The 14,659-nt window shown below is 49.3% G+C and overlaps 1 protein-coding gene across 1 annotated transcript; it reads right to left on the bottom strand.

The window, feature by feature from the left end:
* Positions 1–9,647: 9,647 nt before the first annotated feature.
* On the bottom strand, positions 9,648–14,363 carry GDF2 (growth differentiation factor 2). The gene is made up of 2 exons (XM_036461266.2): positions 13,803–14,363; positions 9,648–11,986 (listed from the first exon to the last, which is right to left on the bottom strand). Exons 1-2 carry the CDS (start codon positions 14,143–14,145, stop codon positions 11,046–11,048), a joined length of 1,284 nt encoding a protein of 427 aa, XP_036317159.1. The 5' UTR covers positions 14,146–14,363; the 3' UTR covers positions 9,648–11,045.
* Between the last annotated feature and the right edge of the window lie 296 nt (positions 14,364–14,659).

Genomic DNA, 14,659 nt, shown 5'->3' with positions numbered 1-14,659 from the left:
GTGTGAACTTAGGAATGCCTCCAAAACCCTATGCTCTCTAGACTAGAGACCTAGAGTAGGTGACATCACTGCTTTGGGCCTTGGCTTCCTCAGGGAGAAACGCTGTTGCAACAGCGTTCCCAGGTAGGCTGCAGAATGAGAACTCAGTAGGAATTGGTACGTGGCAGCCTGTGACCAGAGCTCCTCTGGGACATTGGGAAGAGAAACCCCAAGAGGCAGACATTGCCCTCAGAACCCTGAGGTACCAGGTACTTCTGAAGCCCCAAACCTTCCACAGACCTACGTATATCTAAAGAGTCTGTACACATGGGAAATGCCCAGACTTGGAGTTCACTCCAGAGTGCATCACACACTAACCCCAACATAAGATTAAATGGCTCAGAAGGTGTGCTCTTGGGATGATCAAAAAAGTATGCCTGACTCTGGGCAACCCAGGAAGAAGCTAGTCACCTGTTACATCATGAATTCACTTTTGCAATGGTGAATTTATCCACCCACTCACATCTCTATCTATCTCTCTACCTATCTATCATCATCATCTATTCACCTCATGTTAGTTTTTCCCTTGAAGGTCATTGTGGACATTGTCAAGTGGTATAGCAAATTTCCATGTGTGTCTACCTAGATTGTACCACTGATGTTTTATTACTCTTTCTTTATCGAACTTTTGTCTCTTGGGCTCCTTCTCTAATCCTCATACAACCTATTTTTTTTTTTTTTTTGGTGCATTTCAAAGCAAGTTGAATCTTGTGTTCATTTTAATTCTTTCTCTGTTTAATTTTTAAAGAATAAAAGTAAAACATAGTTTTACAAGTTAAATAATTCATAAATATGTCAAAATTTCCCCCAAAGACTTTCTAGCAACAGATTAATGTGTTCATACAGGAAGCACATATGTAGAAAATCTACCTGTCCATCCATCTATGAATGCCTATCCATTTGTCCCTCTATCTCATGTCATTTCATAACAGTCTGAACAGTAATTTACATTTTGTTTTCATTTAGACATATAGCTGAAATATCCTTCCAAGTTGAAGTATATACATACAGTGTATTCTTTAAATGGTTGTGCAATAGTCCTTGATAACATATTTGAGAAATCCTCTCTTCCCCCAACTGATGGATGAAGAATGACATAAACTCCACCTGCAGCCCAAACATTCCTGAGCTCCTAACCAGGCACGTTATATGGACTGTACATTGAACCACCAATCAGCACCTGCCAAATACCTTAAGCCCCCGATTCCTAAGTCTCTAATTATGTACCTTATATGAAACCACCAATCAGTGTGTGTAGAGTATCCTAAGCCCCATCCCTTCCTTTTCCTCCCTTCAAAAGACGCCTTCACTCCGCCACATGTGCTCTCTTCCTTTGCAAGGCAGCCCAGCAGGGTTCCTGCTCCTTTAATAAAACCTGTGTCCTGGTCTCCAGCCCTCTGTCTTATCTTTCAGTATTGATCCTCCTCCTTATGAGAGATACTTAAAGTTGTTTCTGCATTTTCTTTCTTTCAGTCCTCACCCAAGGACTATTTTCATTAATTCTACAGAGAAGAAGAGAGAGGAAGAGAGAGAGAGAGAGATCAATGGGAGAGAGAAACAATGATCCATTGCCTCCCATATGCGCCCTGACCCACAACCTTAGGTGTACATATGCCCTGACCTGGAATCGAACCCACCACCTTTTGATGTACAGGACGATGCTACAACCAACTGGGCCACTCTGGCCAGGGCTCTTTGTTTCTGTTTTTGATTCTATAACAACATGGTGATAAAAGTTTCTCAAATACATTGGCACTTCTTTTTTTGTAGAATAAATTTCCAAGCCTGGGCTTGCTGAATCAAAGGGAGCACTCTTTTATTTATTATATTATATTTTTCAGTAACTTGTAAATTCCTTAATAAATGTATACTTTCCCTGTTGTTGTTCTTACAACTTGATGTAAGAACATTTTGAAGTGTAGAATTTGGTGAGTTTTGACATATGTTATACACCCATGAAACTATCACCATTATAACATACATTGTCCTCATCCCCAAATTTTCCTCAAGTCCCTTTGCATCTCCATCTCCAAACACTATAGATTAGTTTGTGTTTTCTAGAATTTTATATAAATGGAATTATGCAATACACACTAATTTTTGTCTGCCTTCTTTTATTCACTTTTTTTACTTCAAGGATTTTGATTCATTGATGTTGTCTAGTGTACCATTAATTAATTAATTAATTAATTAATTAATTAATTAATTTATGGAGTAGTAGTCCATTCTATAGATATACCACAATTTGTTATCCACTCATGTTTGGATAGACTTACATGTGAACGACTCTTACAATAAGCTGCTGTGAAAATATATCAGTCTTTGTGTGGACATAGGCTTTTATTTTGTGGGACAGGACTGCATGCTTAATGTGTTAAGAGACTACCTAACTGTTTTCAAAAATTTAATTTCTACCAGTCATATGTGAGTCTTTCAGTTTTCCCACATCAATACAATTGGTATAGTCAAATAGGCATAGATTGGCTTTTCACTGTGATTTTAATTTGTATTTTCTTAATGACTATGGTGTTGAGCATCCTAGCTAATAAAGAGGAAATATGCTAATTGACCTTCATACTGTCACAAAATGCAGCGACCACAGCCAATAAGGAGGGAATATGCTAATTGACTGCCCTGCCCTCAAAGATGGTGATGCCTACAGCCAATTAGGAAGGAATATGCTAATGGACTGTTATGCCCTTCAAGATGGTGGTGCCCACAGCCACAAAATGGTGGTGCCCAGTCCCCTCAGCCCTGCTGGGGTGGCAGGCATGTGCAGAGGCTGAGCCCACTTCGGGCCTAGCCGTTCCACATGCCTGCCTCCGGACTACCCCAGTTCCCTCAGCCCCCAGCTGCCCAGGGATGGTTTGAAGTGCAAGCAAGCCTCAAATGGCAGCTGCCCAGCCTCCCAGGGCTGCCCAAGGCTCAGGTAACCAAGGACGACTAAGCCTTGCTCTGCCAGCAGTGGCAGCAGCAGAGATATGATGGAGCATCACCTTCCCCTAATTGCTGGGTCGCCTCCTGGCCTTAGGGTTCCTGGACTGTGAGAGGGGGAAGGTCTGGCTGAGGGATCCCCCCTCCAGTGCATGAATTTTTATGCACTGGGCCTCTAGTCTTTTTATAATATATACAGAGTTTCCCAGATGATAGCTCAATTGTGAAAATGAAATCTATTTTAATAAACATTGTCTTTATAATTATTCAAAATGTCTGTTTACATTTTGGGGGTCACCCTATATTTATTGGCCATTTATATATATTCTATGGTAAAATGTCTGTTTAAATCTTTTTTTAAATTTCATTTGCTGGAGAAGGGAGGAGAGGAGAGTTTTTCTCTTATTATTTATAAAGTAGGAGTTCTTTTTATATTATGGAGATGATTCTTTTGCCTAATACATATAGTGCATATATATTAATACGCACTAATTTTTATAGCATGTATTTTCATGCTCTTAACAATGAATTTTGAAGATCAAGCTTTTATTTTGATAAATTCCAATTTATCAATTTTTCCTTTACAATTTATATTTTTGTCCCATATCTAATAAATCTTTGCCTATCTCAAGGCTACAAAGCTTATCTTTAATGTTTTTTTTTTTTTTCTTTCTAGAAACCCATAGCAGGGATGGGGAACCTCCAGCCCATGGGTCGTACAAGGCTCAAGAAATCATTTGTTCTGGCCCCACCAAGGCCTTAGGGTGATTTAATTAAATGCTTGACCAAACATAGCTGCTAATTTTTAAGTTGATAATCTTGTAGGGTCCGAGAATGATGTTATAAATATCCAAATGGCCCTTGGCAAAAAAAAGGTTTCCCACCCCTGACCCATAGTTTTAGGTTTCACATATACAATCCATTTTGAGATAACTTTTGTGTATGGTGTGCAGTAGGGGTCAAAGGTTATTTTTTTCCATGTGGCTATCCAGTTGATCCAGCACTAATTGTTGAAAAGATTTCCACTGAATTGCCTTGGCATTTGGTCAAAAAGTGATTAACCACATATGTGTGGGTCTATTTCTGTACTCTCTGTTCTGTTACATTCATCTATTTGTTTGTCTTTTGACCAATACCATACTGTTTTGGTCACTACAGTCTATAATATGTCTTGAAATCATGTAGTGTGAATTTTCCAACTTTGTCATTCTTCATCAAAATTATTTTGACTTTTCTAGTTTCTTTGATTATTCATATAAATTTGAGATTCAGGTAAAGGATTTTAGAATCAAACAATTGATTAGGATTGTGTTGAATCTATAGATCAGTTTGGAAGACAATTCATAATTTGTCTTCCAATTCATAAATATGGTATATCTCTTTATTATTTAGGTCTTCTTTGATTTATCAGTGTTGTATGGCTTCAATTTATGTATCATGTAAATATTTTGTTAAATGTATAAATAAGTATTTCTTGCATTTTTGGATGCTATTGTAAATGATAGTTTTTCTTTATATTTTCACTTCCAGTTATTTAATATGTATTATTCTTATATCCTTCAATGGGGTTGAGATTATTTATTCATCCTAGCATGTTTTTGGAGATTCCTAAGAATTTTCTAAAGGTGGATTCAAATTGCATTTCTGTTTCCTATCCTGTTTTGTGGGTGAGGAAGCTGAGGCTGGACTAGTTTACAGAACTCTCCCAAGACCACAGAGCTGGGGAGCATGACCAGCTGAAGAAAGAGAGGACATCACTGCCCTCTAGGGATTCTGTACCTGCTTACCTGGGCTTTAGTTTCTGGGTCTGTGTCACAGTTTTAGGCATGACTTGTGGTGGTGAAGGGGGCAGCATGAGCAGGGACTTGCATCCCTATGGCTTTATGAATCCCAGAAATGCCATGTCTCTGATAACGTAGAGTGTGCTGTATACTGGGGTGAAGCCACCACCTCCTGTCTCCAGGGAGCCAGAGCTTAACATGGGATGAATTGGATGGAGTCTGAGGGTGGCTGGGAGTAAATCACAGTCTTGGAAATCTATGAGCAGGAGTCATCTGGGAAGCCTGGGAGCAAGTAGGGGGCAGACACTGGAAGGCCTGGGGCTTCGGGATGGTTCAGGCCCAGGAAGTGAGTCTGGAACCGCTCACCAGGAAGCCGCCTTGATGTGAGGGCTGGTTCTGGCCAAGGAAGAGGGGTAGGGACCAGAGAAGGGAAAGGCCAAGAGGCAGACATTGACAGGCCTTCTCTATGTCGTTTGTCCAAGGTGCCTTCTGTGGAACTGATCCTGAGAGGTGGGGATGCTGCCTGGGTCAGAGCAAGGCAGTTTCTAGTGACACCGAGAGTCCTAGCCCCCATGTGTCCGCCTCCATCAAGCATCCCCGCGAGCTCTGGCTGAGTGCAGATTCCTGAACGAGGGCCACTTGGGTTGCGTGTTCTGAGCTAAGAGGGCTTGGTCTTGGGGGGGGAATCTGGTCCCTGTTGGGCTTGGCTCCAAGGACAAGCTGGTTCAAGGCTCTGAGGGCAACCTAATCAGGAGGGATTGGAGGAGACATTTAGAGTCACACAAAGAAAAAGGTGCAGTGGATAGAGAGAGAAGGCTTGGGAAGGCAGAATGGATTTGAAAAATTATCATCCCATTTACACCATGTTCTATCACTTTTTTGAACATGGTCTTGTTTAATGTTTTAAAAACACATTTATTAAGATACAATTCACATGCACACAGTTCACCCACTTGAAGCGCACAATTCAATATTTCACAGAAACGTAGAGCCATCACAGCATTTTCATCACCTCAGAAAGAAACCCAGCATTCCTCAGCTATTACCCCCATTGCCATCCCCTATCTCTGCTTCCTCACCCAAATAAATCACTCTTCTCATAGACCTTCACCCTGCTCTGGACCTTCACATGCCTGGAATCATACAGCATGTGGTCTGTTGTAACTGCTTCTTTTACTCAGCATAATGCTACAACATGCTATTCATGTTGTAGCATGTGCCAGTACTTCCTTTTTTTGATGTCCGAATAATACTCCATTGTGTGTATAGACCACATTTTGTTAATCCATTCAACACTTGATGGACATTTGGGTTGTTCCCACCTTTTGGCTCTTGTGAATGATGCTGCCATAAACATTGGTGTGCAGTTTTATATGGACATACATTTTCATTTCTCTTGGGAATATGCCTAGGAGTGGACTGGTTGCATCATATGGTAACTCTATGTTTAACTTTATGAGCAACTACCAAACTGTTTTCCAACATGGCTGCGCCATTTTACCTTCTCACCAGTAGTCTCTGAGGGTCTGTTTTTGCACATCCTTGCCAGCACTCATTATCACTTATATGGTTGAGTTTAGTCCACTAAGCAAAGACATTCTTTTTCTAGTGCCTAGCCCTCTTAGGGAAGATCCTGCTATAATTCTACCAACTTCCCCTCTCAATGTTTCTCTCCTGCCTGGCTTACCATTGTCCTCTTTTCCCTGGCCTATATAATCTTGTCTGGTGTGGTCTCACCCTGGGTCTCGAATCACCAAACTCTGCTGCCTAGAAGGGCTTGCCTGCAAGGCTCCATCCTCATTTGTGATGTTTCCCCTCAAGACTAGCTTTTCTTACTGTATGTTTTTGTCCACCAAACATATCTATATATGTCTGAACCTCAATAATTAACAGGCATCAGGATCTGGTCTGTGAGGCCCCTGGGCCCAGAAAGAGCAAGGAAATGAAAAATGTCTCTGCGAGCCCTAAGAATGTGGCTAAGTTTCAGGTCTGGATGCCAAGTACACGGAGGAGCTCTGGAATGTGCATGGGAGGACCCTCACTTCCAAACCAGGAACAGGGAGAGAAAATGGATAGGAAGGGGGGGTGGTGGTTATACAAATGAAGGCTCAGAGCCAAAAATGACAATAGAAGATAATAGAATGGCTCTGATATTTTCCTGAGCATTACTCAGAAAATGTGAGGGCCCAGGTGAACTTTCCCCAGGCAGCAGGAAGCATCAGCGAGCCATGTTGTGGAGTGATATGCAAGGACATCAAGGCTCAATGAGCCCATTGCTTTGACATAACCATGAGCCAATAGGTGACTTCACACCCCATGCCCTTCCCACCACCCTGCTGTTCCCAGCTGTCCTCTGCTGTCAGCCCCAGAGCTGTCTGTGACGATGGACACCACGTATGTAACATGCTGTCCAACAAGGGCCCTGCTACTAACTACACAGAGAACGCAGGCATAAGCCAGGACCATCCCTGGCAAACCGGATGGTAGTCAGAGAGCCAGAGGGAGAGACTGGTCAAGCACAGCTTGGCAGAAGCATCGTCCAAGCAGAGGAAGAACAGCTCAGCACTGACATGGATGCCCTGGAGGTGGGGCTCTCGTGGCTTCCGCAGTGAATGTAATGCTGGGGTCGCGGGGAAGCACAGAGGGCACCACTCACTATCCAGATCCAAAGACACAGGAAGCTGCACCTTGATGTTGTCAGGGATCCGCACCATGTCTGTGGCTTCATGCTCTCTAGAGCTTGGTCTCCCCTCCTTCTGTGCTAGCTGTTTGGCCTGGGCAGTGGTGGCCTTTGTTTCCCAGGACGAGGTCCCACTTGCCCGGCCCTGGGAGAGTGTGTGTGGACTCTAGGCACGTGGGGACTGCAAGTTCAAGCTGCCTTTGAAGTCTGTCTTCCTCACCAGTCCACCCGTCAGCCATCAGCCTCACGGTGCTGACAGTGGGTAAGGGACATGTTTGGACAAGGTAGGGGCAGATGCAATGGGCATTTATCTAGCCTCATGCTGGTGTCCCCCTGGCCTCTGTGCTGGAGACCCAAAGACAAATCACCCTCCCAAGGGGAGGACAAATATATCAAGAAATTACTGCAAGGATGATGGTGAAGACACCACGCATGACATCATCCACTTCCTTCCCTGTGCTGAGTGCTCTGTTGCTTTTATAAGCTGCCTCCTGCTGTGCAAGCATCTCCTTAGGCTGCACACAGTCTCAGTGTGGGGCTTATTGATGTGGCTAACGCCACGCTGGGCATTCGCTGTGCTACTTGCTTTCCCGCTCAGCGATAGGATTTAACGTCTAGACATGCTGCTGCTCATGGACCTCAGTCTTTTTATTTGCTCCACATTACCCTCCAAATGCATGCATTGCCCTTCAGCCAGCTGTTCAATCTGCACTGGGGTTTGGTCCCTCACAGTCCCAGGGGGTGAGGGGCAGGCATTGCCCTGGGCAGAGGGAGAGTCTGAGGGCGATGCAGCTGCAGCAGGGGTCTCGGCCAATTCTGAGGAGCTCTGGAGCAGGAAGGCCCTTCAGAATTACCCCATATTGAAGCCAGAGGCCTTTCCACTATAAAGGTTGTGGTATAGATGTCTATTGTCAGAGCCAGCCTGGTCTGGGGGTGCCCCGGCCTCCCTCTCTGGCTGTCCTCCCAGTCCCTCCACTCCACTCCCACCCCACTGTCTCTGTGTGGCCTGGGGCTTCTGCTCACCATCCCTGAGTCTCTCTCTCCCCTGCTCCGGTCGGGACTGTAGGTCACATGAGAGCTCAGAACAGCCTTCAGTCTTGCCAGCCATCACTTTGCTATGTGCGATGATGGCAATGCCACTGCTCTCATGTGGCAAACAGGAGCATGGTTAGAAACTACCCTGCAGGGTGAAGGTGGTCCTCAGGCAAAGGGCAGGTGCTACAGTCAGGGTCCACAGGGTGGTGCTGTTGCCTTTCCATCTCCGGCTGGGTGAACTGAGGGAAACTGGTGAGGATGGGGCCAGAGAACACTTCTGGGGCTGTTCCTTGCATGACCTCTGTCCTGTCCCTCATGGTCACCCACCCCAGTCTGTCCTGAGCCACAGGCCGTGTCAGCCCTCCTGGATGGACAGACACCAGAAGCTCACGGGCCTTGTCCTGGGGGACTTGCTGCCTCAGGAGGTTCAAGACAAGAGGCTGTCAGGTCTCCTTCCTGGGCCAGTGACAACTATGATAGACGCTTGGTGTCCTCAGAGCCAGGAAGATCCGCCCCAGAGGCTCAGGAAAGGGCCAAGGGGAGACACTAGAGCAGGGTCCCAGCAGGTGGACTTGGGCTGTGGAATGGGGATGGGGCGGCTCCCAAAGGCCAAGAACAGGGGATTCTGGAGGGCATTTGGCTGGTGGTGGCAGCTGAGCAGGTACAGAGTGGAGCGGAGGCTGGGACTGTGTGGCCCAGCATGCCCTGCGAAGGTGATGCGGGGCCAGATGTGTGTCTGAGCAAGAGCCAGGCCTCTCCCTGACACGTGCGCAGGGTGAGAATGGCACGGCGGCTGATTATCCATGGTCACTTACAAATACCTGCATGCATGCCCACACCCATGCCCACATAGCCACACACACACCCTTACACAGACATGTCCACCCGGCAGGGCGTAGGGCTACTGTTCACGGTGTCCCCACCCCCACTGCAGCGCTTCTCCATCCCCTCCCCTTCACCCTCCCACTGAAAGAAGGGCCTTAGGGAGGGGTGGGCAGGGTGTGGGGCTGAGGGACCACCGGGCCTAGGTCTCACATTCACAAAAGGCCACAGAGTAGACTTTTGACTTTATTTCCAATAAAACTCTGATGCAGGCACGGAAACACATCGTTGGGACAGGAAGATACCCACCCATCTTTATGACTGAGCACACTGTCATACCAGGAATTCGTGTTTTCTAAAACTCTAGTAATCAATGGTGTTTCATTGCAATTTTATTTTAAAGCTGTTCCTTGGCTCCATGTAAACATTCAGCACAAACCTTTATTTTTGTAACACACCGGAGCTTCCACCAGTGGCATGGTCCAGGTCTCTCTAGGCCTCTGCTGGGATGGGCCCTGGCCAGTGGTCAGAAGGGCCATCGAGCGGGGTCTTCACCACTCCCAGACTCTTCCTCACCCCCTCTCATTCCATGTGAGCCTTGAGTCAGAGGAGGAGGAAATACAGAGAACAGAGGCCATGTCCTCCTGGGTCAGTGAGGGCTGGCTCGGCCCATGCCCACACCACGGCCTAGATCGTGGCTCTGGACACCAGGAGGCAGCACAGCCTGTGCTGGGGAGCTGGTTATGCCAAGGGAAGAACTGCAAAGATGCAGGCCACAGGTCCCGGCCATCAGGGCAGCTGTGTCTTCCCTCCCAAACCACACAAGGCCTGAATGCATGGGCAGCAAGTGGCCGTGTGAACTGTTGGCCATATGAGCACCGTGCCAGCGGCCCCGTGGCTGCGGCACCGTATACACTGCGGCCGAGTGCGCTGCCCCGCTCTCTCCCCTGCAGTTGGTTTCGGGCACCTTTCCAGTGACTCTGGGGTGAGGTTAAAAAGCACTGACCACTGCGTCAGCACGGCACTGAGCAGCCAGAACATGCCCTGAACATAACCGGCAAGCCAGTCCCGCTGGCGAATACCGGCCAGTCTCAGTCCAGTGCCCGCGCCCCCCATCTCCTCGCAGCTAACTCATCTTTAGCTACAAGGTGATCTGCTACCCTGTGATGGGCACTTGGGAAGATCCTAGACATGGCCAATAGGTGGCCCTATGGAAACCTGTGAGGTGGAGTCAGATTTCTGATGGGTGCCACTTGACCTGTCTGAGTTCGGGGTTCCACATATATAAATTAGGAGTCATAACACTGTCTCACTGGGTTTGGGGATGAAATGACTGGTGTAAGCACTTGGTCCATTTCTTTCCCTCACAGTCCTCAAGGTTATTGGAATAAGCCCCAGTCCCTCTCACGCCTTAATTTCTATAAATCTCTACACTTCACCTACCTGTCTAGATGCCTCAGGCTCACTTTGTTCAGTGTTCTGCTGACTCTGGATTATTTTTTTCATGTTGCCTTTTTGTCATCTCCCTTTCCACCCCAACAACCCTTCCGGGTGGCCCTGTTCTCTCCAGGCTTTACCTCCCTGCCATTGCCCTCCTGCCGTTACACCTAGCAGAATGGTGGCCTTGAGAGGGAGAGCGATGGATGTGATAGTTCCCTTTCCTTCTCCAGGCTGGCATGCAGACGGACCTCGTCCCTGTCGCAGGACCTCTCCTTACGCCCCTCCAACCTGGCCTCCCCCACCCACAGGTGGCACTACCTGCACCCACACTCTGCCACGCTCATCCCTTCGTAGTGGTACTTGAGGGTGGGGACCCCCATGTCATCCTTGTAGAGGATAGAGATGGGGCTCAGTTTGGTGGGCACACAGCAGGCCTTGCCCACCTTCATGGGGAACTTGAGATGCACCAGGGTCTGCACGATGGCGTGTTTTGTCGGGGTCACGTCATCGGCCAGGGGGAAGAAGCAGCCTCCTCTACACTCGAAGGCGTCGTATTCCTTGGGCGCGATGATCCAGTTGTCCCAGCCGATGTCCTTGAAGTTCACTCGCAGGGAGGTCTTCTGACAGTGGTTGTTGGCCCCAGCGCTCCTCTTCCGTCTGGCTAAGGAGGACCCCGTGGCCACATGGCTTTCCACGTCCCCCACGCCCTGGTTCCCAACTGCCTCTGGGCCCTGGGTGGACAGCTTCTTGAGCACACTCTCCTGCTCATGGCCGATCATCTCCCTGAGCTCCAGCCGGGTCTCCTTGGTCCCATTGCTGCGGTCATTGGAGAAAACCACGAAGAAGGGCAGGTTCCTGGAGCCGGGGGGGACGCTGATATCCAGCTTGTGGCAGCCTTTTCGGTGACTCTGCACCATCACTTCCAGTTTGTTTTTGCTCTTGGTGGTGTCAGCCCTGACCCACCGCTTTACGGCCCTGGAGATCTCGAAGGTGGCCCAGCCCTCGCCCCGGATGTCCTGGGACAGCAGGAAGGCCTTGGCTCCCGCAGAAGTGTCCCCTATGTCTGCTCCACCCACAACATCATAAATGGTTATGCTTCCCTTCCGCTCAGGACCGGGCGTCTCGTGGCCTTGGCAGGAGCTGTAGAGCCGGAGCTCTGCCCTGGTGATCTGCTCGTGCCTGGGGATGGAGATGTTGAAAAGCAACAGATGCTTCTGGAAGGGGAAGTCTTCTGTGGCGGATACAGAGACGGCATCTGAAATACAAACACACAATAAGGGCATCTGCGGGGAGGGTCTGGCTCAGGACACCAAGCTGACACTCACAGGGGGATGAAAGGGCTGCCAAATCTCTGTTTGGTTTCACGTAAGTCCTCCGTTAGAAGAGGCATCTGAGAGGTACACTTAGAATTGTGCAGAGCAAAGCGGATGAGGGAGAAGCTGGCAATGGAGTGGACAGGCCCAGGTTCTACCAGGCGCCCCCAATTGCAGTGGGGACTCGGCACATATATTTCATATGACTCTTCACGAGGATCTATTGTTACTTCATTTTTACAGAGCGGGTGTGGGTTTAAGGTGTTTAACATCCAAAGTGCTCACGCTCTGCAAAGATCCTCAGTTTAAAAAAAAAAAAAAAAAAAGAGCCAAATACAACAGCAATGAAACAGCCCTCTTCTGAGAGCTGACCCTGAGTGTATGATTTTAAACGATGGTGCATGTAACTTGGCCAAACTGCCCTGCCTCATATAGATGCCCAGTCAGTATTTCTGTGTCCTCCCACTGGTGCATACCCTGCCCCGCAAGCACTTGGCCTTTCGCGCAGTTCTCCATGGTCCCCTCACAGCTGTCCAAGCCCCACAGAGCCCCTGAGGTGCTTTGGCATATCGACTAATGGGGGTCTGTGAGCAGAGCGCTTTTAGGGGCCTCGTGCGCTCCTGCTGACCTGCCTTGGCAATGGCTGTGGGCTGCAGTCAGATGTCTCAAAGGGCAGATGCATGGCCTCTACAGGAGTGCTGGCCAGCGGCAGAGCTGTGGCCATCAGAGCGCTTGTTTCCAGGGCCCAGATATGCTGAGGGTGGAGCGAGGTGCCCCTAAGATGACTCTAAGCGTTGGACTCCCAGACTGTGGGGTTCAATGGCTAGGTCCAGCCAAGGAAGTCCTAAAACAGAGGACACAGACATACGCTAGAGGCCTGGTGAGATGCTGGCAGATTGGAGTAACAGAATAAAGCCAGTGTTTTAAAACCAAGTAAGTTCACATAAAATCTAGATTTTTCCTTTTGGGAAATCGGACACTGCTGGACAGGCATTGTGGGCACAACATTCTCACGCGGGCCTGGCGGCTGTGGCAGGAGCAAGGCCTGCAGGAGCCCCGGGCCCCAGCCCAGGGCGGAAAAGAGAGGCCATGCCAAGGGGCTGTTCAGAGGGAGAATGCCCCAGCAGGAGGCCCACAGCCACGCGGGTCTCCCACTGCAGCCAATAGAGCTGCCAGCCTCACCCCTGCTCAGACATCTCGCCTGCTCTGTGTGAATGAGTGACATAGCCCTCAGTCAATGTCTGTCCTCTTTCAGTCCTCCTAGATCAGGGCCATTCTTATATATTTAGGAAATAATTAAATAGTCCTCCAGTGTTAATCTCTCAGAGGCATTTATATGAATTTTCTATACCTTTTCATGAGAGAGATGTTCTCTCAAAGTTTAAAAACATACCAGGGGCTGGAGGCCCAATGTGCAGTCTGTTTCTCGGTGGGAAGGGAGAAAAGGGAGGGAGGGGGGTTGAGGGCATAGCCATGCCCTCAGCTCCCACCAAGCCCAGGAGCCCAGGCCCAGGGGTCTCCCCAGGCAGAGCTGCCAGCCCCGGTCCTGCAGGGAAGCCGTTAGCCTCACTCCACTGCCGGGCACTTGAATGGAAACCAGTGAAACTAAAAACTAAGTTACCCATTTGATTTCATTCTAATGAATTTAAATGGAAACTTAAAGACCTCCTGTGGCCAGTGTCCCCCAGAGCGGGCAGTGCAGCTGTGGACACTGCATCCCCCAACCCCGACCTGCAGCGCCCTAGGGGTGGACTCTACCTTCCACGCTGAAGCTGCGCACGATGTTGGACGCGGGGGTGGACGACTTGTCAGCGGTGTACCGGTGGTACAGGTCGATCATGTACTGCGGCGGCTCCGCGCCGGTCCTGTCCTGGGCCGGGACGCCACTCAGGTTGAGGCTGCGCAGGAAGTCCATCTTCATATTCTCCAGGAACAGCCTCAGGGCGAAGGCACCTCCAGCCTGCTCACCTCCCGGGGCTGCGGGCAGTCGGGCATCTCCCCTGGCTGACCCCAGGGCCCGGGCCTCCAGAGGCTTCCCCTGCCCGGAGCAGGCCAGCAGGGAAAGCACGGGCAGGGCCACCCACAAAGCCCCCAGGCACATCTTGAGACAGCACAGGGTCCCCTGGGCGGGAGACGGCGCTGGCCACCTTGTGTTAGCGGGTGTGGGCAGGAGCCCGGGAGGAGCAGGCCCGCATCGTCCCGCCAACCACTCTGCGCCCAGCGCCTGGCCGTTCCCAGGCTCCCGCCGCCCTGAGTCCTCTGCTTCTTATCTGGCCCCGATGCCGGCTTCCACCTCTTATCTGAGCGGCAGGAGCTAATGAAGGCTCTGTAAACACTGGACAAGCACCCGGGCTGTGGGAAGAGCACGGTCAGCTGCAAAGAACCCGGATTTCTCCGGGGTTATCGCCCCTAATTGGGATCTTCCTAGTTTCCTTGCCAGTTCTGTTCAGGGGAATCTCAAGGCAGGGCGACACGGCTCTGTCTGTTGGGCCACAGGAGCAAGGGACGCAGGAAGCAACATGACCAGGAAGTCCTCCAAACAAGCAGCAGCACAGCCCCAGCTGAGCTGGTGCTGGCTGTGCCCTGCAGGACAGAGGCCACACCCTGGGGAGGTC

This window comes from Pipistrellus kuhlii, unplaced genomic scaffold (assembly GCF_014108245.1).
Source record: "Pipistrellus kuhlii isolate mPipKuh1 unplaced genomic scaffold, mPipKuh1.p scaffold_m20_p_35, whole genome shotgun sequence".
Lineage (NCBI taxonomy): Eukaryota > Metazoa > Chordata > Mammalia > Chiroptera > Vespertilionidae > Pipistrellus > Pipistrellus kuhlii.
Note: the sequence above shows the minus strand (reverse complement) of the source record. Positions and strands in the feature narration are given on the sequence as shown.